A 26,742-nucleotide genomic window follows, 5' to 3' on the forward strand; every position below is an offset into this window, starting at 1 on the left:
TTTTCTCATGGGAGTTCTGTGTGCCAAGTTTGGTTCAATTCCATCTTTGGTGGAGTTCAGAATGCTCTTTGATTGTAGGTGAACTATAAATCCCAGCAACTACAACACCCAAATGTCATGGTCTATTTCCCCCAAACTCCACCAATGTTTACATCTGGGCATATTGAGTATTCCTGCCAAGTTTGGTCCAGATCCATCATTGTTTGAGTCCATAGTAGTCTCTGGATGTAGGTGAACTACAACTCCCAAACTCAAGATCAATGCTCACCAAACCCTTCTAGTGTTTTCTGTTGGACATGGGAGTCCTGTATGCCCCGTTTGATTCAATTCTATCATGTTATTTGATTGTAGGTGAACTATAAATCCCAGCAACTACAACTCCCTATCTATCTGTCTGTCTGTCTGTCTGTCTATCTATCTATCTATCTATCTATCTATCTATGGCTGGATGGCTCTTTGTCAGGAGGACTTTATATTTTCTTGCCCTGATGAAGGACTGGATGGCCTCTGGATGTAGCTCCCAAACTCCAGGTCAATCCCCATCAAACCCTTCCGGTATTTTATGTTGGTCACAGGAGTTCTGTGTGCCAAGGTAGGTTCAATTCCATCATTGGTGGAGTTCAGAATGTTCTTTGGTTGTAGGTGAACTATAAATCTCAGGAACTACAACTCCCAACTGACAAACCCCAACCCCACCAGTATTCACATTTGGACGTATTGGCTATTTGTGCCAAATTTGGTCCAGTGAATAAGAATACATCCTGCATATCAGATATTTACATGGCAATTCATAGTAGAAGCAAAATCACAGTTATGACGTAGCAACGAAAATGATGTTATGGTTGAGGGTCACCACAAATTGAGGAGGTGGAGAACCACCATCCTAGACAAACTTGTGCCTACTTACAGCCCATTCCACTATCTACCTTCTAGGGATGGCCAACTTCTGGCTCTCCAGATGATATCAAACCAGGCCAGTTTAGTCCCATGATAAGGAATGATAGAAGTTGCAACTCTGAAGAACATCAAGAGAGCCAGAAGTTGCCCATCCTCACCTGAACCTGAGCTTTCCTCATTAGTGTCTGGGCCCTCCAAGCCAACACGACCATTCCCAACCTGAAATTACCATCAAGCGCTGGGTTCTTGAGGAGCGCTTCATTCATTCTCTTTCATGAAGACATCCTAGCGTTGGGATGTCGTGGAGTTTCTCAAGAAGATGAGCAACCCTTCCGGAGAGGTTCAAGAGTGGCCATGTTGGCCAAGAGACTGATTGGCTGAAGTCTTCATGGGTTACGTTCTAGGTATAGGTCACAATCCAAACTCTCTGTTGTTATGACCACAAGTTGGAAGCCACGGGTCTCATGGAACGATGTGACTTGCAATGGGTTACATTCTGAGATAATAAGGGTTTATTAAAGTATTCTTTGTGAATTCATATGTGGCAGGGTAATTATTTTTTTTAAAGAAAGCTATGAGGGCCATTCATTAAGGATGTGTTACGTGCTGTATACATGTGTATAGAAGTCTCTATAGATATTGACAAGCTGGAATGTGTCCAGAGGAGGGTGACTAAAATGATCAAGAGTCTGGAGAACAAGCCCTATGAGGAGCGGCTTAAGGATCTGGGCATGTTTAGCCTGAAGAAGAGAAGGCTGAGAGGAGACATCATAGCTATGTATAAATATGTGAGAGGAAGCCACAGGGAAGAGGAGGGAGCAAGCTTCCTTTCTGCTTCCCTGGAGACTAGGACACGGACGAATGGCTTCAAACTACAAGAGAGGAGATTCCATCTGAACATGAGGAAGATCTTCCTGACTGTGAGAGCCGTTCAGCAGTGGAACTCTCTGCCCTGGAGTGTGGTGGATGCTCCTTCTTTGGCTGGATGGCCATCTGTCGGGGGGGATTTAAATGCATTATTCCTGCTTCTTGGCAGGATGGGGTTGGACTGGATGATGGCCCAGGAGGTCTCTTCTAACTCTAAGATTCTATGATTCTATAGGTTACGTGCAATTTACAACTCTGAACTGAGAACGGTCTTGATTTTACTACAGGTGCGGAAGTGGAGTGAGGTTGGAGAATGGACCCAGTGGAATCCAGAGCAGTCATCCAGTTCCTTTCCTTGAAAGGTCACACACCAAAGGAGATGTTTGAGGAGATGAATGAGGTTGGTGGTGAGGATTCCCCATCATAGGATGGAGTCAAGAACTGGCATCGTCCATTCAAATGTGGTCGGACTTTGGTGCAAACAGCTCCAATTCCAGGGTGACCCCATTTTGCTATTGATGGACACACTGTTGGAATTCAGCCTGTGTTTGTGTGTCAGGATCATGGTGCTTCTGATGTGGGAAATAATTGCACTGAGGTTCATGATGGAGATGATCTGGTCAATGATATTCATGCTGAGAATAACAGCAAGGCCCCAGTGCAAAGGGCAGTTTCTCATGAGAATGTTCCTGCAGGGCATAGAAATGTTGGTTTACTCCCTGACTCTGTGAGCTCTCAAGATTTGGGGTTTGACAACAACTTGACACCTGGAGGAATTAATGAGGAGCAAGATAAGTGTTCTGTCATTTCTGTCATTCTGTTACAATCCAGAGCAGGAAACGAGGCCCTAAGACAACTATCCACCACACTTGACTGTGAAAAGACAATCCTTTTTTATTGAAGAAAAATGGTTACAAAATAAAGGAAAAATGCAAAGTCAAAAGCCACAGCAAAATCAGCACACATGAATGTCCATAAACAAGATCAAAACCCAAAGGCACACTGTAAAATACTGGAACCTGTTATCAATCCACTAACCGTACTTGGTGTCCTAGAAATCTTTCAAGACGATGGCCAGGAAAACCGGGAGAACTGCCAAGGTCTTCATCAATCGAAAATGATGCCTGAACTGAGAGAGTCAGCCCGGCGGAAGGCACTTAAAGCCGAGGAATTGGTTTCGTGATACGCCTCCCTGCTTTGAAGCCCTTGTTTGTTTTTCTTTTAATCTGGAAGACCTTCGCAAGCTGAGTGATTCACTCCTGTCTTGCCAGATCTGGCCCCTTCTATTCTCATTAAGGTTCCCAGGAGCAGAAGGGAGTGAAAGTTCATGGCTTCCCTCTGAAACATTCTCATGAACACTGGTACTTTCATTTTCCAAATCTACAGAAGTTGCTTCCTCACTAATTTCAGGAGCATTGTCACTAATTTCTGGATCATTGACATCAAGAAGTACATTTTCATTAGCACCAGGAAGTACATTTTCATTAGCATCAGTAAATATATTTTCATTAGCATCAGGAGGTACGAACAGGAAATCAGGTTCAAACTCAGGCTGAACCCCAACACATTCATCTGAAGCATTTGTTTGACTCATTGAAGATTTGAGAAGTATCTGTTTAATTGGTTCAATAATAAAGGACTTTGTTGACCATTCTAAAAGAATGGTCAGCTCTAAAAAATCAAAAACTATTGGCTTTAGAAGGTTTTGATTTGAGATACGGCTGGCACGGATATTTGTGGTATGATAAGAGAAAGGTAGAAAAATTTTTTAATAACCACTACATTAGGGCTGCCTTAATAAAAACCTGGGAGAAGTATAGGCCAAGATTATTCACTAAAGTACCATTGTGGATTTCGCCAATGGAAGCGAAACACAAAAGAGAATTAGGGAAAGATAATTGGCTGACATACAAACAAATACTAAAAACCACTAAAGAGAAACAATAAACTTTGAGACCAATAGAGGAAATAAGACAATTAAATACCAAGTTTACATGGTTGCAATACCACCAATTACACCAAAGTTTTAAAGATGATGAGAAGCAAGGATTCTGCCAGGAACAAAATATTTGGGACACAGTAATGCAAAAGGAAAAGAAACTGATTAGAATAATATATAAACAATTATTGGGGTGGGCAACTGAAGAAGAACAAATTAAAGATTGCCAAGTAAAATGGGCAAAGGATCTGGGACACAACATTCTTACTAAGCAATGGGAGGAAATTTGGAATACCAAATTAAAATATACTGTAGCTACAGACCTAAAAGAAAATTGGCATAAAATGTTTTTTAGGTGGCATTACTTTCCAGAAGAAATTGCTAAATTTAGTAAATCAGCTTCAAATAAATGTTGGAAGTGTCAAAAAGAAATAGGGACCTTCTACCACCAATGGTGAAAATGTAAAAAAATTAAGGAATATTGGAGATAAATACATTTAGCAACACAAAAAATTCTAAAAATAAATTTTCCACAGCTCCCAGAAATGTATTTATTAGGCATATCTTACCCCAAATTTAATAAAAATCAGGAAAAAATCTTCTTTCTCATTAGAACAGCAGCCAGGATACTGCTGGCTAAAATGTGGAAACAGAAGGAAACCCCGACAATAGAAGATTGGATTATAAAGACATTAGACATAATACAAATGGATTGTTTATCCCAACATCTAAACAACTCTACAAAAAGGACAAATTGGGGAGGATTCAAAGACTTCATCAAGAAAAAAAAGATGACTATGATAATCGACATATCCGGCATCTGAAAGAAATCTACGGACGGAAGCAACGCCGGAAAAACATCAGAAGTACAGACGACAGCTATACCAGAAAGAAAAGATTCTCTTTGAAGACTTTGGGAAGTCTACACATCGGGTGGGGGGGGGGGGATTAAGGGGGGGGAGAGGTGTGGGGGGTTATTCTGTCTTTTTATTTTGTAACATGGGAAAAATTTGCACAATAAAAATTATTTACAAAAAAAATAAATAAAGGACTTTGTTAAACCATTAAAGACTCTAAGACCATTTCTACAGGAAAACCCTTGAGGGCCTCTCTTCGAGGCACCCTGGCTTCCCGCTGGGCACAACGTGCACGTCCTATTCAAAGTCAATTGTTACAGGCCCAGCGCGTGACAGAACAGAGGTGTTTACAGTTGCTTCAAAAGATGGGAGAGGTGTGTGTCTCAAGGTGGCACCCATGGAGAGAAGGACTCTGAAATGGGCCAAGTCTCATTGCTCTCCGTCCACAAAAAGGGGGTCAGGGGAAATCTTGAGTGAACACCTTTCGTATAAATGGCATGACATTAGGAATATGTTTTATGTGGAAGGTGTACTTTCACAAAACAGACCTTGCTTTACTTTGGAAAGAATCGCTGTGACGATGTGTAACTTTTATTCTTATGGTTATGGGTTGTTGAAACAGTAGTTAATAAATGGTAAGTATGTAGGATTATATTTTGTTAGAGATAGTGGCTGGTTTGGCTTGAGCAGAGTTGCCATAGCAACGAGGGCGGAGCCAACTGTCACTTCACGGGGCAGCTGTTTGAAAGTGGCAGTCTGTAAGCCGATGAGCTACAGGGAAGACTGATTTCTCTAGTGGGAGAATCAGGGAAGAGTCTGTGACCGGTAGAGTTACAGGAAAGACTAATTTCTCTAGTGGGAGAAACAGGGAACTAGTCTGTGACCAAAGAGTTACAGGAGAAGGTAGTTGATCCTGTGGTGTGTGGAAAACCATCAGGAATACTATAGTTAGAGAACTATAGGGAAGACTGGTTCTTTAATATTAAGAATCAGGGTTTGGCTGGGAGCCAATTCTGTTAAATAAGCCTTTTAGCTTATTTGTTTTATTAGGACAGTTGTCCAGGAAATATACATCTGCTTATAGAAACCTCTTAAAGTCTGTACCTAAAGTTACTCATGAAACCTTACTAATGTAACCAATCAAGATTTGTGCCTCTAGAGAAGAAACAACTGAATCTGTTATACCTTGCTTGTTCCAATAAACTTGTTACTGTTTTCCTCAAGCCTTGCCTGAAACAGTTTCTCCTAAGTCAAACAGCCTGCATAAGAACAGGGACAGTAAACACTACGCTATCGAATGAATAAAGCCTTCTGTAAATAATAGTCCCTTTGTAAACCAGCTCCTAAGTTGATGCTGAGAATTACAGGGCTTCCTCACAAATTTGGTGGCAGTAGTTTTACCCTCCTTCACAATCGCTTCCGAAATCTCCCCTGGTACAATTGTCCCTGCCTCGTTGCTGCTCCATCCCCACCGAAGTGACCTTTGCAAGGCCTCCGCTCCAGCTTCCTTTGCTTCGCTCGCTGTCAGACGCAGAAAGCTGCCTCTTTCCGCAGCCTTTCAAAACCCATTTAGCCTCACAGAGCGGCCGTCATTTCTAAACTGCAAGCTTTTCATGCAAAATTTATACCCCTGTCTCCCAAGATGTGGCTTTCATGATGCATTAAGCTGTAACGTCAAGCTACGCTGCGCCAGACACAATGTGCTGCCACGCTTCCTGCGTGGAAATGTCAAGGACTAATGAGGCAAGGCGGCAACGACGAGGATGAGAGGGTTCCCATTTGCAAAGAGCCTCTTTCACACATTCAGGAGTGTACTACAGATCCCCCTGGCGCTGGAGGATGTGGAATCTAAGGCCTTCCATACATCCTTGAGACTCCAGCCTCACTCCTTCCACACCGCAATCAACGCTGGTGAGATTGCTTTGATTGGGGAACATTTGGGCTTTAGCAAATTAGCCTCCTTTTATTCTTCCTCCTCCTGCCCTCCTTCCAGCCTCCCTCCCTCTCTTGCTCTCATTCTCTCCCTCTCTCTTCATGAAGCCAAACATACCGGGAATAAAAGCCACACATAATCCACTCACCTCAAAGCAGACAAGAGGAAAGTGGACACCAATCATCTCTCAAAGCAGACAAGGGCATGAGGCTCGGAGGCTGCTCCCTTGAAGCCTTAAAGCCCTTATGTACTCTCACACTAGCTCTCCCTCTACCACTTGCTCTTAACTCAAAGTGCTGCTCGTATGTCGAAGTGAAACCACAGCCGAGTGATGGCTCTTAACTCAAAACACTCTTAAGCTGGGATACTCTTCAGTCACTTGCTCTTAATTCAAAGTGCTGCTCGTATGTCAAAGTGACACCACAGCCGAGCGATGGCTCTTAACTCAAAACACTCTTAAGTTGGGATACTCTTCAGTCAAGGTTCCAATGTACTTGCCAGTTTGGCCAGCTCAGTCTCGCAGGCAGACTCACAGCAGCCTAGCACCAGATCTCGTATCTGCTTGTCAGGTTACAGTATCCGCATGCTGGGTCTTGCTATCCACAGTTTGGATCTCACTATCCGCAAACCGCTCCAAATTGCTCAATTTCAAGATCAGCAGAAAAGTACGGATGTGTTATGAATCATGTTCAATATCCAATATACAAATCAGGAGCTTGGAAAAAACTTGGTACATGAAACTAAGAACACTTGAGAGCAAGCCTAGACATGAAATTCCAACATTGACCCAACTGAGGCAACTGTTTCCCATGACTCAATATAAGCCTTTTCCAGGGCCCGAGTAGGCCAATGTCTGTGCTATGAGTATGGCGTCCACGTACTGAAGGAATAGTGGGAGATGAAGTCCAAAACACCTGGAGGCCCGAAGTTTGCCTATGCCTCACCAAACTACAACTCCACAATGCCATGGCAATACGCCAGAGCAGGAACACCACTGACCTTAAAAACCACACCAGCCTGGTAAAATCAGAAAGCAGTTTACTGAAGAATATAAGTAAGCGAAGTAGTAAAACTGTAAAACAGTAAACATCCAAAACAAATATTACTCCATGTTATATACCAGGTCCGTAAGTATATAAATCCATGAAACAGGTACAAAAATCCACGAAACAAGGCAGCATAAAAAATCCAATATACAAATCAGGAGCTTGGAAAAAACTTGGTACATGAAACTAAGAACACTTGAGAACAAGCCTAGACATGAAATTCCAACATTGACCCAACTGAGGCAACTCTTTCTCATGCCTCAATATAAGCCTTTTCCAGATTCCAAAACTGAAAGCATTTTGCTTGACTTTCCTACCAGATAAAGGTTCTTTATCTCTCCTTTCCTGTAACTGATCTTATTTGCACCTGAGCACTCTATCACTGTTTACAAAAGCCTCGCTTTCTATCTACACTCTCATTATCTTGACTCTCAATAACTTCTGCATCTGACAAATCATCTTCAGACAGTTGCTCTGAGAAAGACTGTGAAGGGCCTCCCCAGGAATGTGGCCTTGTGAATCTTCCAGAGATAGCTTGGGCCTCTCGTCTGAGCTTAACTCAGGCCCAGGCAAACACTCATCCTCACTGTCAACAGACCCAGGCCCACCATCATAAACATCATCCCCATTCCCAGCATGAACATCAGGCACAACCACAGGCTGAACAGGCTGACATACAACACCTGTGTTATGTATCATGTCCAGCAGTTGATGGTGGTTGGTGGTGGTAAGTCTCGCAGTTGGTGATGGAAGGGTTAATGTAAATCTTATTTCTAAAGGGTTGAGTAATCTGTAAGTAAGAGTTCATGGGTGAAAGCAATTAAGGGTGGAGGTATACAAGAGATAGGTTGCAGCTGGGTGTTTCTGGATATAAGGAGCTAGCCTTGGGACTGATCTTCAGGAGAAAAGTATTTGTCTTATTTTGGTAGTAGATGCTGCTGGTTTCCCCCCAGGTTTGTCATTTTTCAGTATCCTGACTTGTCTCTGGAACCCTGGAACCTTGAATCTCTGGACTGGCTTCTGACTATGGTATAGTCTCTTGATCCCTGGACTTGCTCCCTGAACTCTCAGCGTTTGACCACTGGAATGGACCTTTTGACTACGGTGTTATCTTGAACCTGTAACAGTGTTTGCTGTCAGTTTTTGTTTTATATACTATGGCTGAGTGTTATGTTTATGTTTTAGATTTTGGACTATTAAAACAGCTAGAAAGTAAGTGCTGTTTTAATTAAATTGTTTAGCACAAACTGGGAGTTTGTTTGGTTCATCTCTACCTGAATAAGGCAGAGCCCTGACATCTTGATAACAGCAGATTCATAAACTGGTAAGACCTGTAGCTTGAACCCTTGGAACCCTGGAACCTTGAATCTCTGGACTGGCTTCTGACAATGGTATAGTCTCTTGATCCCTGGACTTGTTCCCTGAACTCTCAGCATTTGACCACTTGACTGGACCTTTCGACTACGGTGTTATCTTGAACCTGTAACAGTGTTTGCTGTCAGTTTTTCTTTTATATACTGTGGGTGAGTGCTATGTTTATGTTTTAGATGTTGGACTATTAAAACAGCTAGGAAGTAAGTGCTGTTTTAATTAAATAGTTTAGCACAAACTGGGAGTTTGTTTTGTTCATCTCTGCCTGAATAAGGCAGAGTCCTGGCATCGTGACAGGATGTCAAAGAATGTGTTGCAGCCACCATTTTGGGAACTGCATTCAATCAATCAAAACTTCATTACAGTCCAAAACCCCAATTTGCTCAGCGGTAAAAATTGTCCAGATGCAACCAGATTACTAAACTCACTCCCGGTACAGCGCTGAACTGCTGAAATTGCTGACCAAAAGGTCGCAGGTTCGAATCCGGGGAGCGGTGTGAGCTCCTGCTATTAGCCCCAACTTCTGCCAACCTAGCAGTTCGAAAACATGCAAATGTGAATAGATCAATAGGTGGGAAGATAACGGTGATCCATGCAGTCATGCTGGCCACATGACCTTGGAGGTGTCTGTAGACAACGCTGGCTCTTCGGCTTAGAAATGGAGATGAACACCAACCTCCAGAGTCAGACACGACTGGACTTAATGTCAGGGGAAAACCTAAAGTTAATTAAACGCAAGGCGATGTGCAATACAAGATGCATATGAACAAGGGTAAGAACACTGCAAACAGATACAGGGCAAGTTTCAACCTGATTCCAATACAGGAAGTTGCTGTTGTTATTTATTTATTTATACCCCGCTCTATCTCTGAGGGGCCACCACTACGAAGGCCCTGTCTCTCGTTCCCACCAGTCGCGTCTGCAAAGGTGGTGGGACTGAGAGCCGGGCCTCCCCAGATGATCTTGGTGATTCATAGAGGAAGATACACTCGGACAGGTAAACCTTTCCTTTGCTCTCTGCGAGTGGAGACCTAATCCCATATCGCAGGACAACTCCCCATCTTCTGAAGTCTGAGAAAGCCAAGAAGACCGATTCTCAAGAGAAACAGAATCCCAAACATCCTCTTTCTCTGGGTGGTTGTGTGTTTTTCAGGCTGTATGGCCATGTTCCAGAAGCATTCTCTCCTGACGTTTCACCTGCATCTATGGGGTTGTGAGGTCTTTTATCTCTTCTGCAGCTACTGGACCATCTCTCCGATCCACGGCCTACATTTCTGTCTGTGTTTCAGCCTGATCACACAGAGACTCAGTGAAAAATCCATCATTCCCTCATCCTCTGAGGCAGAATCCCCAGCATCCCCAGCATCTTGAGCAAGAGATGTACACTTCCAATCTACAACACACTCTTAATTCTTTAGGGAAACTATCAACTGAAAAAGGAACTGTTGGGACTCAGCCTGTGTGTGAACCTGAGCCTGAATCTCTGATTGTATTGCCTAACATTGATGTTAATGTTGATGCAAATGTTGATGGGCCTAATTTGGATAGCGAGGCTGAAGTGATCAATGAGGACGAGGCTCAAGATGGAGACACTCTGGGCAGTAAAAATCCTACAGGCTTTGATTTAGAGGCTTCAAGGGAAAAGTCAAGTTCTCATGAGAAAGTTTCTGTCAGACCGAGAGAAGAAAATTCACTCCCTTGTTCTCCTGGTTCGAGCTTGCAAGATAACTTGACACCTGGTCGAGTCAACGATAATAGCTACAGTTTGGAGATAAGCCAGAACCGCAGGGAGGCTCAATGTTTACGTAGGTCTGAGAGAATCCGAAAACTGAAACAAAAGATTAGTTAGCTGGAATCAGTTTATATGATTTAAGAGTGGCCTTGAGGGAGATTTCCTCAGTCCAAGGATTGTTTAGAATCAAGTACAAACCTCCTGGGTTTTCCAGTTTCCAGTGGTCTGATCTCTAAGGAAATTTCTGGCTTCAAGTGAGTTTAGCAAGGGCTACTCTGTTCATGGATTTCTATTGAGAGTTTTCTGGATATTACTGCTTTGGATTTCCTGCAAGTTTTCTGGACTTGCTGTTTGCTGTTTCATTTTGGCTTTTTTACCTTTGGACTTCGTTCTATTTTATATTCATCATTCAATAAAAAGGATTGCATTTTTTCTAAACCAAGGTGTGGTGTATTAATGACAAGAGGGCCCTGTTTCCTGCGCTGGAGTGCAACAATGAGGCCTATCTGATGTCACTAGGGAGGGAGTTCCACAGCTGAGGGGCCACCACTACGAAGGCCCTGTCTCTCGTCCCCACCAATCGTGACTGCAAAGGTGGTGGGACCGAGAGTAGGGCCTCCCCGGATGAGCTTAACGTCCTTGGTGGTTCGTACAGGAAAATATGTTTGGAGCCAGTCTTTAACTGTTTTCTAAAAACTAGAAGGGATGAGGCCTGTCTGATGTCACTAGGGAGGGAGTTCCACATCTGAGGGGCCACCACTACGAAGGCCCTGTCTCTCGTTTCCACCAATCGCAACTGCAAACGTGGTGGGACCGAGAGCAGGGCCTCCTCGAATGAACAGTGGAACTCTCTGCCCCGGAGTGTGGTGGAGGCTCCTTCTTTGGAAGCTTTTAAACAGGGGCTGGATGGCCATCTGTCAGGGGTGATTTGAGTGCAATGTTCCTGCTTCTTGGCAGGGGGTTGGACTGGATGGCCCATGAGGTCTCTTCCAACTCTTTGATTCTATGATTCTATGATCTTAACGTCCTTGGTGGTTCGTAGAGGAAGATATGCTCTGACAGGTAAACCTTTCCTTTGCTCTCTACGAGTGGAGACCTAATCCCATATCACAGGACAACTCCCCATCTTCTGAAGTCTGAGAAAGCCAAGAAGACCGATTCTCAAGAGAAACAGAATCCCAAACATCCTCTTTCTCTGGGTGGTTATGTGTTTTTCAGGCTGTATGGCCATGTTCCAGAAGCATTCTCTCCTGACATTTCGCCTGCATCTATGAGGTCCTGAGGTCCGCTATCTCTTCTGCAGCTGCCGGACCATCTCTCCGATCCACGGCCTACATTTATGTCTCTGTTTTAGCCTGATCACCCAGAGATTCAGTGAAAAATCCATCATTCCCTCATCCTCTGAGGCAGAATCCCCAGCATTTTGAGCAAGAGATGTACAGTTCCAGTCTCCAACACACCCTTAATTCTTTAGGGAAACTATCAACTGAAAGAGGGACGAAAAGACGGAGTCTCACGCTTTCCCCCCTTTTCTGCAGGCATTCACGTTTCGACACTTGCCTCAATACCTGCTGGCAACGTGTCAAAGCCTCAAGAAACAAAGATTTCTTTCTCCTGAACAGTAGATAGATAGATCACTCTGCCTTTGGCATATTCTCAAGATGTGTTTTGGAAACACAGAGGGAAGAGCGGATTATTTCCGTGCCTTGTTTATATAGCACCCGCCCATTGGCTCAGGTACAGGTGAGGTACAGGAAGGAATCCCAGTGGATTTCAAAACGAGGCACGGTGTTGTGGCCATTTTGTTGCATGTTCCCCAGCCATTGCAGTTCCTTCCTCAGCAAAGAGCAGGCACTGAATCCCTGGCCGCTGCCAAGGGCCGGAGGAAAATGCCATTCACACCCCAGTGCATTTTGGAAGTCAGAGGAAAAGCAAGAGTCATGTGCAATACATTAAAGACACAGAGCAAGCCTAACACAATTTGCTGCCTGGGGTAAAGGACATCCCGTCGTCCTTGTTCCATATTTAGTTCGGTACTGGTGATGGAATAGTGTTCCTTTCCACAGCCAATGAAGCAGGCAAGTTTGGAGAGCTCCAAGGTCACATCTGCCTCCAGAGAAAGACTCGTTGGGATGTGACAAAGACAAGAGGGAAGATGCTCCCATTGCCTTCACATCATGTACCACGTAAGGCAATAGCTTCATCTAAGGCAGTGTTTCTCAACCTGGCGGTCGGGACCCCTGGAGGGGTCGCGAGGAGGTGTCGGAGGGGTCACCAAAGACCACCAGAAAACACAGTATTTCCTGTGGGTCATGGAAGTTCCGTGTGGGAAGTTTGGCCCAATTCAATCATTGGTAGGGTTCAGAATGCTCTTTGAGTGCAGGTGAGCTATAAATCCCAGCAACTACAACTCCCAAATGCCAAGGTCTATTTCTGCCATTCGATTTGGAGCAGGGAATGCGTGCACGTTGGGATCTAAACCAGCAGATAGTTCTGCCTCTGAAGGCTTTCGCTTTAGGGCATTGGTCTGGAGCCAGGGAGGAAAACGGCCACACTGATCATTTCATGCAGTTTCAAAGTGGTTTCGCTGTGGTTTCGCTGTGTGTGTGGATGGAAAACCAGCTTGAAGCTGGAATGGGGTTTATACAAAAAGCATTTGCACCTGAATATTTCAAGTCTGTTCAATAAACATTCTTGTTATTTTATCAACTTATACCAGCCTCAGTGTGAATACCTTTGTGGTCAAAGCCTTATTCAAGTCAGTTTTCAGCAGCCTCTAAGAAAAACATAGCGACCCAGAGTGTGTTACTGAACAAACTCTCAACATAAACTCAGCCTGTTTATAATTAATTTGGCTGAGCAGCGTTGGGATTATTTTACATATATTTCCCTGTATATAAATTTAATTTAAAATCTTCTCTACTACCCGCTGCGTTCGTTATAATTTGTGCCCCAAGAAAGCCCAAAGTTTAATCCCATTGAGTTTCCGTCTGAGAGAACACAGGTGGACATTGTGAGAGAAGAGAGGACTGGAGTGGAGAAGACCCCAGAGAGTGACACCAGTGATAATATGGAGGACTTGCAGAGACATTTACCAGGCGCACAGTCTAAGCGTCAGACGAGAGACCAACTGAGACAGAAGGAGCAGGCAGATCTCCATCTCTTTGTGATGGAGGAGTGGAATGGGTTGGTAATGTTAAGAATATGTGTGTGTTTTGATTAAATGTATTCTAGTTTTCAAAGTTAGTGTTTGTGTGCTTAGAAATGTAATACTTTGTAATGCAATGTTCCAGAGATTGTAATTCCTGTGTGGAAAGGCTTAACTGTATCATGAAGGAGGAGTCGTAAATCTCAGTGTGGAAAGTGTTGTATGTTGTGTTGCATTGTACGTCATACGGCATCTCGTCACTGTGGAATGTAAGGAGGTGCCTGATTCTAGATTACAACAAAAAGCCGAACCATGTAGCCGCTCGAGATGTTTCTTGTTCTGCTTAGCTTCTAGTGTAAATATTATTTTAGTTTTGTGTTAAATAAAGTAGCTTTAGTTCAAGAAGACGTGTTTCAGTGCCTTGCGTTTGCTGAAATCATGGCCATTCCATTGACAGGTAATTTGCCCCAATACTTTGCACGCACACACACAAAACTGGGTTAATTATCACTAGGCTTGTTATCACATGCAACTCCTAGAACAATTCCATCTGCCTGTCCTAGGTTAGATGTTATGAATCTAGGTTGATTGACTTGGCATAAGGCTTCCTACATTTTCAAAGCTTCACAGTTTGGATGATGTTGTGCTTTAAAGAACGACCTTTGCCAAGATGCGAAGACCACTGACCTTCTCCAGTTTCTCAAAGTGTTCCCGCAAGAACTTCATCGGCCGGTCGGGTTTGGCGATGCAGAGGTTCACGATGCACTCCTTCAGGATCTGCTGGATGTTGTGCTTCTGGACGTAGAGCTCACACCCCTTCAGGCTCTCGTCGTCTTCCAAGTTGCAAGAGGAGGAAGTGGCCATTGTTGGGATTGTAAATAAGCAACAAACCTAGACAAAGGAATAAAAAGTGACATGTTGATGAAAGAGTTCAGGCGTAAAACACAAGACATTTCTTAAAATACAGACAGTCAGGAACTGGGCTGTTGTAGGTTTTTCGGGCTATATGGCCATGTTCCAGAAACAATCTCCCCCAATCAACCAACCAATCAATCAATGCCTTGGGTACCCAGGGCTGAAAGCATCCTTGTGCCAGGACATTCCTCATTCCCCCAATCAACCAATCAATCAATCAGACAATCAAGGCCTTGGGTACCCAGCATTGAAAGCATCCTTGTGCCAGGACATTCCTCATCCCCCCAATCAATCAATCAATCAATCAACCAACCAACCAACCAATGCCTTGGGCACGCAGGGCTGAAAGCATCCTTGTGCCAGGACATTCCACATCCACCAATCAATCAATCAATCAATCAATGCCTTGGGTACCCAGGGCTGAAAGCATCCTTGTGCCAGGACATTCCTCATCCCCACAATCAACCAACCAATCAACCAACCAATCAATCAATGCCTTGGGTACCCAGGGCTGAAAGCATCCTTCTGCCAGGACATTCCTCATCCCCCCAATCAACCAATCAATCAATCAATCAGACAATCAAGGCCTTGGGTACCCAGCATTGAAAGCATCCTTGTGCCAGGACATTCCTCATCCCCCAATCAATCAATCAACCAACCACCCACCAATGCCTTGGGCACGCAGGACTGAAAGCATCCTTGTGCCAGGACATTCCACATCCACCAATCAATCAATCAATCAATCAATGCCTTGGGTACCCAGGGCTGAAAGCATCCTTGTGCCAGGACATTCCTCATCCCCCCAATCAACCAATCAATCAGTCAATCAATCAATCAATCAATGCCTTGGGTACCCACGGCTGAAAGCATCCTTGTGCCAGGACATTCCTCATCCCCCCAATCAACCAATCAATCAATCAATCAATCAATCAATGCCTTGGGTACCCACGGCTGAAAGCATCCTTGTGCCAGGACATTCCTCATCCCCCCTCAATCAACCAATCAACCAATCGATCAGTCAATCAATCAATGCCTTGGGTACCCAGGGCTGAAAGCATCCTTGTGCCAGGACATTCCTCATCCCCACAATCAACCAACCAATCAACCAACCAATCAATCAATGCCTTGGGTACCCAGGGCTGAAAGCATCCTTCTGCCAGGACATTCCTCATCCCCCCAATCAACCAATCAATCAATCAATCAGACAATCAAGGCCTTGGGTACCCAGCATTGAAAGCATCCTTGTGCCAGGACATTCCTCATCCCCCAATCAATCAATCAACCAACCACCCACCAATGCCTTGGGCACGCAGGACTGAAAGCATCCTTGTGCCAGGACATTCCACATCCACCAATCAATCAATCAATCAATCAATGCCTTGGGTACCCAGGGCTGAAAGCATCCTTGTGCCAGGACATTCCTCATTCCCCCAATCAACCAATCAATCAATCAGACAATCAAGGCCTTGGGTACCCAGCATTGAAAGCATCCTTGTGCCAGGACATTCCTCATCCCCCCAATCAATCAATCAATCAATCAACCAACCAACCAACCAATGCCTTGGGCACGCAGGGCTGAAAGCATCCTTGTGCCAGGACATTCCACATCCACCAATCAATCAATCAATCAATCAATGCCTTGGGTACCCAGGGCTGAAAGCATCCTTGTGCCAGGACATTCCTCATCCCCACAATCAACCAACCAATCAACCAACCAATCAATCAATGCCTTGGGTACCCAGGGCTGAAAGCATCCTTCTGCCAGGACATTCCTCATCCCCCCAATCAACCAATCAATCAATCAATCAGACAATCAAGGCCTTGGGTACCCAGCATTGAAAGCATCCTTGTGCCAGGACATTCCTCATCCCCCAATCAATCAATCAACCAACCACCCACCAATGCCTTGGGCACGCAGGACTGAAAGCATCCTTGTGCCAGGACATTCCACATCCACCAATCAATCAATCAATCAATCAATGCCTTGGGTACCCAGGGCTGAAAGCATCCTTGTGCCAGGACATTCCTCATCCCCCCAATCAACCAATCAATCAGTCAATCAATCAATCAATCAATGCCTTGGGTACCCACGGCTGAAAGCATCCTTGTGCCAGGACATTCCTCATCCCCCCAATCAACTAATCAATCAATCAATCAATCAATCAATGCCTTGGGTACCCACGGCTGAAAGCATCCTTGTGCCAGGACATTCCTCATCCCCCCTCAATCAACCAATCAACCAATCGATCAGTCAATCAATCAATGCCTTGGGTACCCAGGGCTGAAAGCATCCTTGTGCCAGGACATTCCTCATCCCCACAATCAACCAACCAATCAACCAACCAATCAATCAATGCCTTGGGTACCCAGGGCTGAAAGCATCCTTCTGCCAGGACATTCCTCATCCCCCCAATCAACCAATCAATCAATCAATCAGACAATCAAGGCCTTGGGTACCCAGCATTGAAAGCATCCTTGTGCCAGGACATTCCTCATCCCCCAATCAATCAATCAACCAACCACCCACCAATGCCTTGGGCACGCAGGACTGAAAGCATCCTTGTGCCAGGACATTCCACATCCACCAATCAATCAATCAATCAATCAATGCCTTGGGTACCCAGGGCTGAAAGCATCCTTGTGCCAGGACATTCCTCATCCCCCCAATCAACCAATCAATCAGTCAATCAATCAATCAATCAATGCCTTGGGTACCCACGGCTGAAAGCATCCTTGTGCCAGGACATTCCTCATCCCCCCAATCAACCAATCAATCAATCAATCAATCAATCAATGCCTTGGGTACCCACGGCTGAAAGCATCCTTGTGCCAGGACATTCCTCATCCCCCCTCAATCAACCAATCAACCAATCGATCAGTCAATCAATCAATGCCTTGGGTACCCAGGGCTGAAAGCATCCTTGTGCCAGGACATTCCTCATCCCCACAATCAACCAACCAATCAACCAACCAATCAATCAATGCCTTGGGTACCCAGGGCTGAAAGCATCCTTCTGCCAGGACATTCCTCATCCCCCCAATCAACCAATCAATCAATCAATCAGACAATCAAGGCCTTGGGTACCCAGCATTGAAAGCATCCTTGTGCCAGGACATTCCTCATCCCCCAATCAATCAATCAACCAACCACCCACCAATGCCTTGGGCACGCAGGACTGAAAGCATCCTTGTGCCAGGACATTCCACATCCACCAATCAATCAATCAATCAATCAATGCCTTGGGTACCCAGGGCTGAAAGCATCCTTGTGCCAGGACATTCCTCATCCCCCCAATCAACCAATCAATCAGTCAATCAATCAATCAATCAATGCCTTGGGTACCCACGGCTGAAAGCATCCTTGTGCCAGGACATTCCTCATCCCCCCAATCAACCAATCAATCAATCAATCAATCAATGCCTTGGGTACCCACGGCTGAAAGCATCCTTGTGCCAGGACATTCCTCATCCCCCCTCAATCAACCAATCAACCAATCGATCAGTCAATCAATCAATGCCTTGGGTACCCAGGGCTGAAAGCATCCTTGTGCCAGGACATTCCTCATCCCCACAATCAACCAACCAATCAACCAACCAATCAATCAATGCCTTGGGTACCCAGGGCTGAAAGCATCCTTCTGCCAGGACATTCCTCATCCCCCCAATCAACCAATCAATCAATCAATCAGACAATCAAGGCCTTGGGTACCCAGCATTGAAAGCATCCTTGTGCCAGGACATTCCTCATCCCCCAATCAATCAATCAACCAACCACCCACCAATGCCTTGGGCACGCAGGACTGAAAGCATCCTTGTGCCAGGACATTCCACATCCACCAATCAATCAATCAATCAATGCCTTGGGTACCCAGGGCTGAAAGCATCCTTGTGCCAGGACATTCCTCATCCCCCCAATCAACCAATCAATCAGTCAATCAATCAATCAATCAATGCCTTGGGTACCCACGGCTGAAAGCATCCTTGTGCCAGGACATTCCTCATCCCCCCAATCAACCAATCAATCAATCAATCAATCAATGCCTTGGGTACCCACGGCTGAAAGCATCCTTGTGCCAGGACATTCCTCATCCCCACAATCAACCAATCAATCAGTCAATCAATCAATCAATCAATGCCTTGGGTACCCAGGGCTGAAAGCATCCTTGTGCCAGGACATTCCTCATCCCCCCAATCAACCAATCAATCAGTCAATCAATCAATCAATCAATGCCTTGGGTACCCACGGCTGAAAGCATCCTTGTGCCAGGACATTCCTCATCCCCCCAATCAACCAATCAATCAGTCAATCAATCAATCAATCAATGCCTTGGGTACCCACGGCTGAAAGCATCCTTGTGCCAGGACATTCCTCATCCCCCCAATCAACCAATCAATCAATCAATCAATCAATGCCTTGGGTACCCACGGCTGAAAGCATCCTTGTGCCAGGACATTCCTCATCCCCACAATCAACCAATCAATCAGTCAATCAATCAATCAATCAATGCCTTGGGTACCCAGGGCTGAAAGCATCCTTGTGCCAGGACATTCCTCATCCCCCCAATCAACCAATCAATCAGTCAATCAATCAATCAATCAATGCCTTGGGTACCCACGGCTGAAAGCATCCTTGTGCCAGGACATTCCTCATCCCCCCAATCAACCAATCAATCAATCAATCAATCAATGCCTTGGGTACCCACGGCTGAAAGCATCCTTGTGCCAGGACATTCCTCATCCCCCCTCAATCAACCAATCAACCAATCGATCAGTCAATCAATCAATGCCTTGGGTACCCAGGGCTGAAAGCATCCTTGTGCCAGGACATTCCTCATCCCCACAATCAACCAACCAATCAACCAACCAATCAATCAATGCCTTGGGTACCCAGGGCTGAAAGCATCCTTCTGCCAGGACATTCCTCATCCCCCCAATCAACCAATCAATCAATCAATCAGACAATCAAGGCCTTGGGTACCCAGCATTGAAAGCATCCTTGTGCCAGGACATTCCTCATCCCCCAATCAATCAATCAACCAACCACCCACCAATGCCTTGGGCACGCAGGACTGAAAGCATCCTTGTGCCAGGACATTCCACATCCACCAATCAATCAATCAATCAATGCCTTGGGTACCCAGGGCTGAAAGCATCCTTGTGCCAGGACATTCCTCATCCCTCCAATCAACCAATCAATCAGTCAATCAATCAATCAATCAATGCCTTGGGTACCAAGCACTGAAAGCATCCTTGTGCCAGGACATTCCTCATCCCCCAACCAACCAACCAATCAATCATTCAATCAATGCCTTGGGTACCAAGCACTGAAAGCATCATTGTGCCAGGACATTCCTCATTCCCCCAATCAACCAATCAACCAATCAATCATTCAATCAATGCCTTGGGTACCAAGCACTGAAAGCATCCTTGTGCCAGGACATTCCTCATTCCCCCAATCAACCAATCAACCAATCAATCATTCAATCAATGCCTTGGGTACCAAGCACTGAAAGCATCCTTGTGCCAGGACGTTCCTCATCCCCCCAGTTAACCAACCAACCAACCAATTAATCAGTCAATCAATCAATTCCTTGGGTACCCAGCACTGAAAGCATCCTTGTGCCAGGACATTCCTCATCCCCCGAATCAACCAACCAACCAACCAATCAATCAATCAATCAATCAATTGATTAGTCAATCAAGGCCTTGGGTACCCAGCACTGAAAGCATCCTTGTGCCAGGACATTCCTCATCCTCCCAATCAACCAACCAACCAACCAACCAACCAATCAATCAATCAATCAATCAATTGATTAGTCAATCAAGGTCTTGGGTACCCAGCACTGAAAGCAGCCTTGTGCCAGGACATTCCTCATCCTCCCCAACCAATCAATCAATCAGTCAATCAATGCCTTGGGTACCCAGGGCTCAAAGCATCCTTGTGCCAGGACATTCCTCATCCCCCCAATCAACCAACCAACAAACCAATCAATGCCTTGGGTACCCAGGGATGAAAGCATCCTTGTGCCAGGACATTCCTCATCCCCCCCAATCAATCAATCAATCAATCAATCAGTCAAGGCCTTGGGTACCCAGCACCCTTGTGCCAGGCTTCTCTATGGAGAGAGGGAGGACATTCCTGCATGCCACCCCCTCCCCTGGCCTCCATCAGCAACAGCCTTTTGTGCTGCCGAGCTCCTTCCTTCCCAGCCATGGTGGGCTGCCTGGGAAGAAGCACAAAGGGATGGAGAGCCGAGTCTCGAGTGGGGAGTGCATCAGATGTGCAGCAGCATGTATAAATACCTGGGTGGTTGGATCCGAGACAATCAGCCAGAGCAGCAGTCAAGGGAGCAGCCTTGGCCTCTTCCTCTTTGCGCTCCCGTTATTCCGCAGTGCAGCCTCCTCTTCCTCCTCTTCCTCCTCCAATGGCCAAGCCGGATTCTGGTGGGTTCTCCGTCCGGACACCCCTCTTCCTGCTAATCTCCAAAGGAAGGGGGAGAAGAGGGGGAAAGCCTTCCCCCGGCCCCAGATGTCTCGACGGCGTCTCTCTCTCCGCCACTCCAGATTTGGCACTCCTTGCACACCAAGCCGCCGGGAGTTTTGCACACACAGGGAGGCCCTGCCACTGTCACTCAGGAGCAAGCTCAGCCTCCCTCTTCCTCCTGGAGAGAGGAAAACACACAATCAGAGAGACAGAAAGGCACACACAGCATCCTATGGGATTCTGGCCCTTCAGAAAGGCATCCTTACCTGCACTCACTCACTCACTCACTCACTCACCTGTGAGCTCAGTCTCTTCTGCTCAAAAGGTCTTGGAATAATAAATAAATTGTCCTGGTAGGAGTTGTACAAAAATTAGTAGGATTTATTATTAACTAGCTGTCCCCTGCCAGGCGTTGCGGTGGCCCAGTCTGGTGATCTGGGAAATAAAGCAAAGAGAACGTGTTGCCTTCTAGTATATATGTAATATCTTGATGCTTGTGGGTAAGCAGTATTTCTTGTTCCTTTGACAGTGTTGATGTGGAGATTGTCTGGTTTGCCTACTCTGGAACATGCAATATATCATTGTCTTTATTTAGGGGCCCCTTTCAAATCTGGAGATTAGCAGGAAGAGGGATGCTCAGAGGGTGAACCCACCAGAATCCGGCTTGGACATTGGAGGACAACAAGTTAAACATGAGCCAGGAATGTGATGTGGCGGCAAAAAAAGCCAATGGGATTTTGGCCTGCATCAAGAGGAGCCTAGTGTCTAGATCTAGGGAAGTCATGCTCCCCATGCTCTATTCCGCTTTGGTTAGACCACACCTGGAATATTGTGTCCAATTCTGGGCACCACCATTCAAGAGAGATATTGACAAGCTGGAATGTGTCCAGAGAAAGAGGGCGACTCAAATGATCAAGGGTCTGGAGAACAAGCCCTATGAGGAGCGGCTTAAAGAGCTGAGCATGTTTAGCCTGAAGAAGAGAAGGCTGAGAGGACATATGATAGCCATCTACAAATATGTGAGAGGAAGCCACAGGGAGGAGGAGGGAGCAAGCTTGTTTTCTGCTTCCCTGGAGACTAGGACGCAATGGAACAATGGCTTCAAACTACAAGAGAGGAGATTCCATCTGAACATGAGGAAGAACTTCCTGACTGTGAGAGCCGTTCAGCAGTGGAACTCTCTGCCCTGAGTGGGGTGGAGGCTCCTTCTTTGGAAGCTTTTAAACAGAGGCTGGATGGCCATCTGTCAGGGGTGATTTGAATGCAATATTCCTGCTTCTTGGCAGAATGGGGTTGGACTGGATGGCCCAGGAGGTCTCTTCCAACTCTTTGATTCTATGATTCTATGATACTATATCTGTCATATACATATGTGTGTGTGTGTGCGAATCATATCTATCTATCTACAACTATGGTTGCATGGCTCTTTGTCAGGAGGGCTTTGACCATTTCCGCTCCCTTGGCAGCCACCTCTCCACCAAAGTCAACATCGACACCGAAATACAACACCGCCTGAGCTCTGCAAGTGCAGCATTTTTCCAAATGAAGCAGAGAGTGTTTGAGGACCGGGACAGCTGTAGGGAGACCAAGGGGCTTGTCTATAAAGCCATTGTCCTCCCAACCCTGCTATACGCCTGTGAAACGTGGACTGTCTACAGACGTCACATGCAACTCCTGGAACGATTCCATCAGCACTGCCTCTGGAAAATCCTGCAAATCTCTTGGGAAGACAGGCGGACAAACATCAGCGTGCTGGAAGAAGCAAAGACCATCAGCATTGAAGCGATGGTCCTCTGCCACCAACTCCGCTGGACCGACCACGTTGTCCGGATGCCTGACCACCATCTCCCAAAGGAGTTGCTCTACTTCGAACTCAAGAATGGAAAACGGAATGTTGGTGGGCAGGAAAAGAGATTGACAGATGGGCTCGCAGCTAACCTTAAAAACTCTGGCATAGATACTGAGAACTGGGAAGCCCTGGCCCTTGAGCGCTCCAGCTGGAGGTCAGCTGTGACCAGCAGTGCTGCAGAATTTGAAGAGGCACGAATAGAGGGCGAGAGAAACGTGTCAAGAGGAAGGCGCATCAAGCCAACCCTGACTGAGACTGCCTTCCACATGGAAATCAATGCCCTCACTGCAGGAGAAGATGCAGGTCAAGAATAGGGCTCCACAGTCACCTACGGACCCACCTCCAGGACACCGAACTTGGAGGACCATCATCCTCGGACTATGAGGGATCGCCTAAAGCAAAAAGGGAGGAGAGCAAGGACCAATCTCAATGAGATAGTGAAGAGTAGAGACATCACCCTGGCAACGAATATCTGCATAGTCAAAGCAATGGTATTCCTCGTAGTAACCTATGGATGTGAGAGCTGGACCTTCGGGAAGGCTGAGCGAAGGAAGAGAGATGCTTTTGAGCTGTGGTGTTGGAGGAAAGTGCTGAGAGTGCCTTGGACTGCGAGAAGATCCAACCAGTCCATCCTCCAGGAAAGAAAGGCCAACTGCTCATTGGAGGGAAGGGTATCAGAGGCCAGGATGAAGTCCTTTGGCCACATCATGAGAAGACAGAAAAGCTTGGAGAAGAGAACGATGCTGGGGAAAGGGGAAGGAAAGAGGAAGAGGGGCCGACCAAGGACAAGACGGAGGGATGGCATCCTTGAAGGGACTGGCTTGACTCTGAAGGAGCTGCAAGTGGCCACAGCTGACAGGTAGCTCTGGCCTGGGATGGTCCAGGAGGTGACCAAGAGGTGGAAGTGATTGAACGAATAAACAACAAAAGCATACTGATAACACCCCGTTCCATGCCTATGGATGATCTCCGTCAGCAGCTTCATGGAAATATTAAAGATATAACACAGTTCCTTATTACGTTTTCTTGCCCTGATGAAGGGAGTTGGATTGGATGGCCTTCAGTATTTTCTGTTGGTCATGGGGGTTCAATGTGGGAAGCTTGCCCCAATTCTGTTGTTCGTGGAGTTCAGAGTGCTCTTTGATTGTAGGTGAACTATAAATCCCAGCAACTACAACTCCCAAATGACAAAATCATACATTTTTGAGTGATGGTCACTCCTTGGGTAGTGAAATGTTTTGTTGCCAAATTTGGTGTGGTTTCATAGAATCATAGAATCATAGCGTTGGAAGAGACCTCCTGGGCCATCCAGTCCAACCCCATTCTGCCAAGAAGCAGGAATATTGCATTCAAATCACCCCTGACAAATGGCCATCCAGCCCCTGTTTAAAAGCTTCCAAAGAAGGAGCCTCCACCACACTCCGGGACAGAGAGTTCCACTGCTGAACGGCTCTCACAGTCAGGAAGTTCTTCCTAATGTTCAGGTGGAATCTCCTCTCTTGTAGTTTGAAGCCATTGTTCCCTTGCGTCCTAGTCTCCAAGGAAGCAGAAAACAAGCTTGCTCCCTCCTCCTCCTTGTGGCTTCCTCTCACATATTTATACATGGCTATCATATCCCCTCTCCGCCTTCTCTTCTTCAGGCTAAACATGCCCAGCTCCTTAAGCCGCTCCTCATAGGGCTTGTTCTCCAGACCCTTGATCATTTTAGTTGCCCTCCTCTGGACACATTCCAGCTTGTCAATATCTCTCTTGAATTGTGTTGCCCAGAATTGGACACAATATTCCAGGTGTGGTCTAACCAAAGCGGAATAGAGCATGGGGAGCATGACTTCCCTAGATCTAGACACTAGGCTCCTACTGATGCAGGCCAAAATCCCATTGGCTTTTTTTTGCCGCCACATGACATTCCTGGCTCATGTTTAACTTGTTGTCCACGAGGACTCCAAGATCTTTTTCACACGTACTGCTCTCGAGCCAGGCCTCATCGTCCCCCATTCTGTATCTTTGCATTTCATTCATTGGTTCTTTTGTTTTTAAGGTACTCATTATGAACAGAGCATTTATTTATTTATTTATTTATTTATTTATTTATTTATTTACTGCACTTGTAGACCGCTGTTCTCAGCCCTGGGGCGACTCACGGCGGTGTACAACATATAAAAACGGGTACAATTTGCAACATAAGCAATATCACAAACAACAATAAACAACATCACTATCAATAATACAATTACACTAAATCATTCGCGACGTCTCATCGTTGAATCACAATCCAAATCTCGTTATCCGTGTTCCGTTCCAATCGTCATTGCCAATTGTTGCAGCACTTACTCAAACCACGTCTTTAGTCTCTTGCGGAATGTCATAAGGGAGGGCGCCTGTCTGATGTCTACAGGGAGGGTGTTCCACAGCCGGGGGGCCACCACCGAGAAGGCCCTGTCCCTAGTCCCCGCCAGGCATGCCTGTGAGGCAGGCGGGATCGAGAGAAGGGCCTCCCCGGACGATCTCAAGGTCCTCGTGGGCTCGTAGGCCGAGATGCGGTCAAACAGGTATCTTGGGCCGGAACCGTTTAGGGCTTTGTAGGCCAACACCAGCACCTTGAATTGGGCCCAGTAGTAAATCGGTAGCCAGTGGAGCTGGGACAACAAGGGCGTTGTGTGCTCCCTGCGTCCCGCTCCTGTTAGTAACATGGCTGCCGCGCGCTGGACTAGCTGGAGCTTCCGGGCCGTCTTCAAGGGCAGCCCCACGTAGAGAGCATTGCAGTAGTCAAGGCGGGATGTGACCAGAGCGTGTACTACCGTGGCCAAGTCAGACTTCCCGAGGTACGGGCGCAGCTGGCGCACGAGCCTGAGCTGTGCAAATGCTCCCCTGGTCACCGCTGAAACCTGGGGATCCAGGCTCAACGATGAATCCAGGATCACACCCAAGCTGCGAACCTGCGCCTTCAAGGGGAGTGCGACCCCGTCCAACACAGGCTGTAACCCTATACCCTGTTCGGCCTTGCGACTGACCAGGAGTACCTCTGTCTTGTCTGGATTCAATTTCAATTTGAATCCAGACAATATATATATATATGTACATATATATAATATTACTAATAATATTGCAGTATAGTGGTATAGTACAATACTACAATATATGGTATATACATATAATACCGATAAGTATACTATAATGTAATGCAACATAATACTAACAGTACTACAATATGATACTAATATTGTGCTATGTTAATAATATAATACATTGTATATACATATATTAATAATATAATGTAATACAATATAATACTAATCATATAACAATATAATTATAATCATAATAATATACAATGGGTTGTTGTAGGTTTTTGTGGGCTATATGGCCATGGTCTAGAGGCATTCTCTCCTGACGTTTCGCCTGCATCTATGGCAAGCATCCTCAGAGGTAGTGAGGTCTGTTGGAACTAGGCAAAAGGGTTTATCTGTGGAATGACCAGGGTGGGACAAAGGACTCTTGTCTGATGGAGCTAGGTGTGAATGTTTCAACTGACCACCTTGATTAGCATACAATGGCCTGACAGTGCCTGGAGAAAACTTTTGTTGAGAGGTGTTTCTCCACCTTCCCAATGCCGCAACCCCTTAGTACAGTGCCTCATGTTGCAGTGACCCCCAACCATAAAATTGTTTTCGTTGCTACTTCATAACTGTAATGTTACTACTCTT

General features: G+C 45.8%; 1 protein-coding gene across 2 annotated transcripts in view; it reads right to left on the bottom strand.

Moving 5' to 3' along the window:
- LOC132780031 (cAMP-dependent protein kinase type I-beta regulatory subunit) overlaps positions 1 to 21,383 on the bottom strand; it is a 218,707-nt gene extending 197,324 nt beyond the window's left edge. For both annotated transcript variants that reach the window (XR_010908815.1, XM_067461656.1), the window contains exons 1-2: positions 21,009 to 21,383; positions 14,478 to 14,681 (exon numbers count right to left, since the gene is read on the bottom strand). Coding sequence is in view for 1 of the 2 variants with exons in the window: in XM_067461656.1 (XP_067317757.1) it covers positions 14,478 to 14,654 (177 nt within the window). In the remaining variant the exon portion in view is untranslated. The remainder of the gene's footprint in view (positions 1 to 14,477; positions 14,682 to 21,008) is intronic.
- Positions 21,384 to 26,742: the final 5,359 nt, after the last annotated feature.

The sequence above is a fragment of the Anolis sagrei genome, chromosome Y (assembly GCF_037176765.1).
Source record: "Anolis sagrei isolate rAnoSag1 chromosome Y, rAnoSag1.mat, whole genome shotgun sequence".
Classification (NCBI taxonomy): domain Eukaryota; kingdom Metazoa; phylum Chordata; class Lepidosauria; order Squamata; family Dactyloidae; genus Anolis; species Anolis sagrei.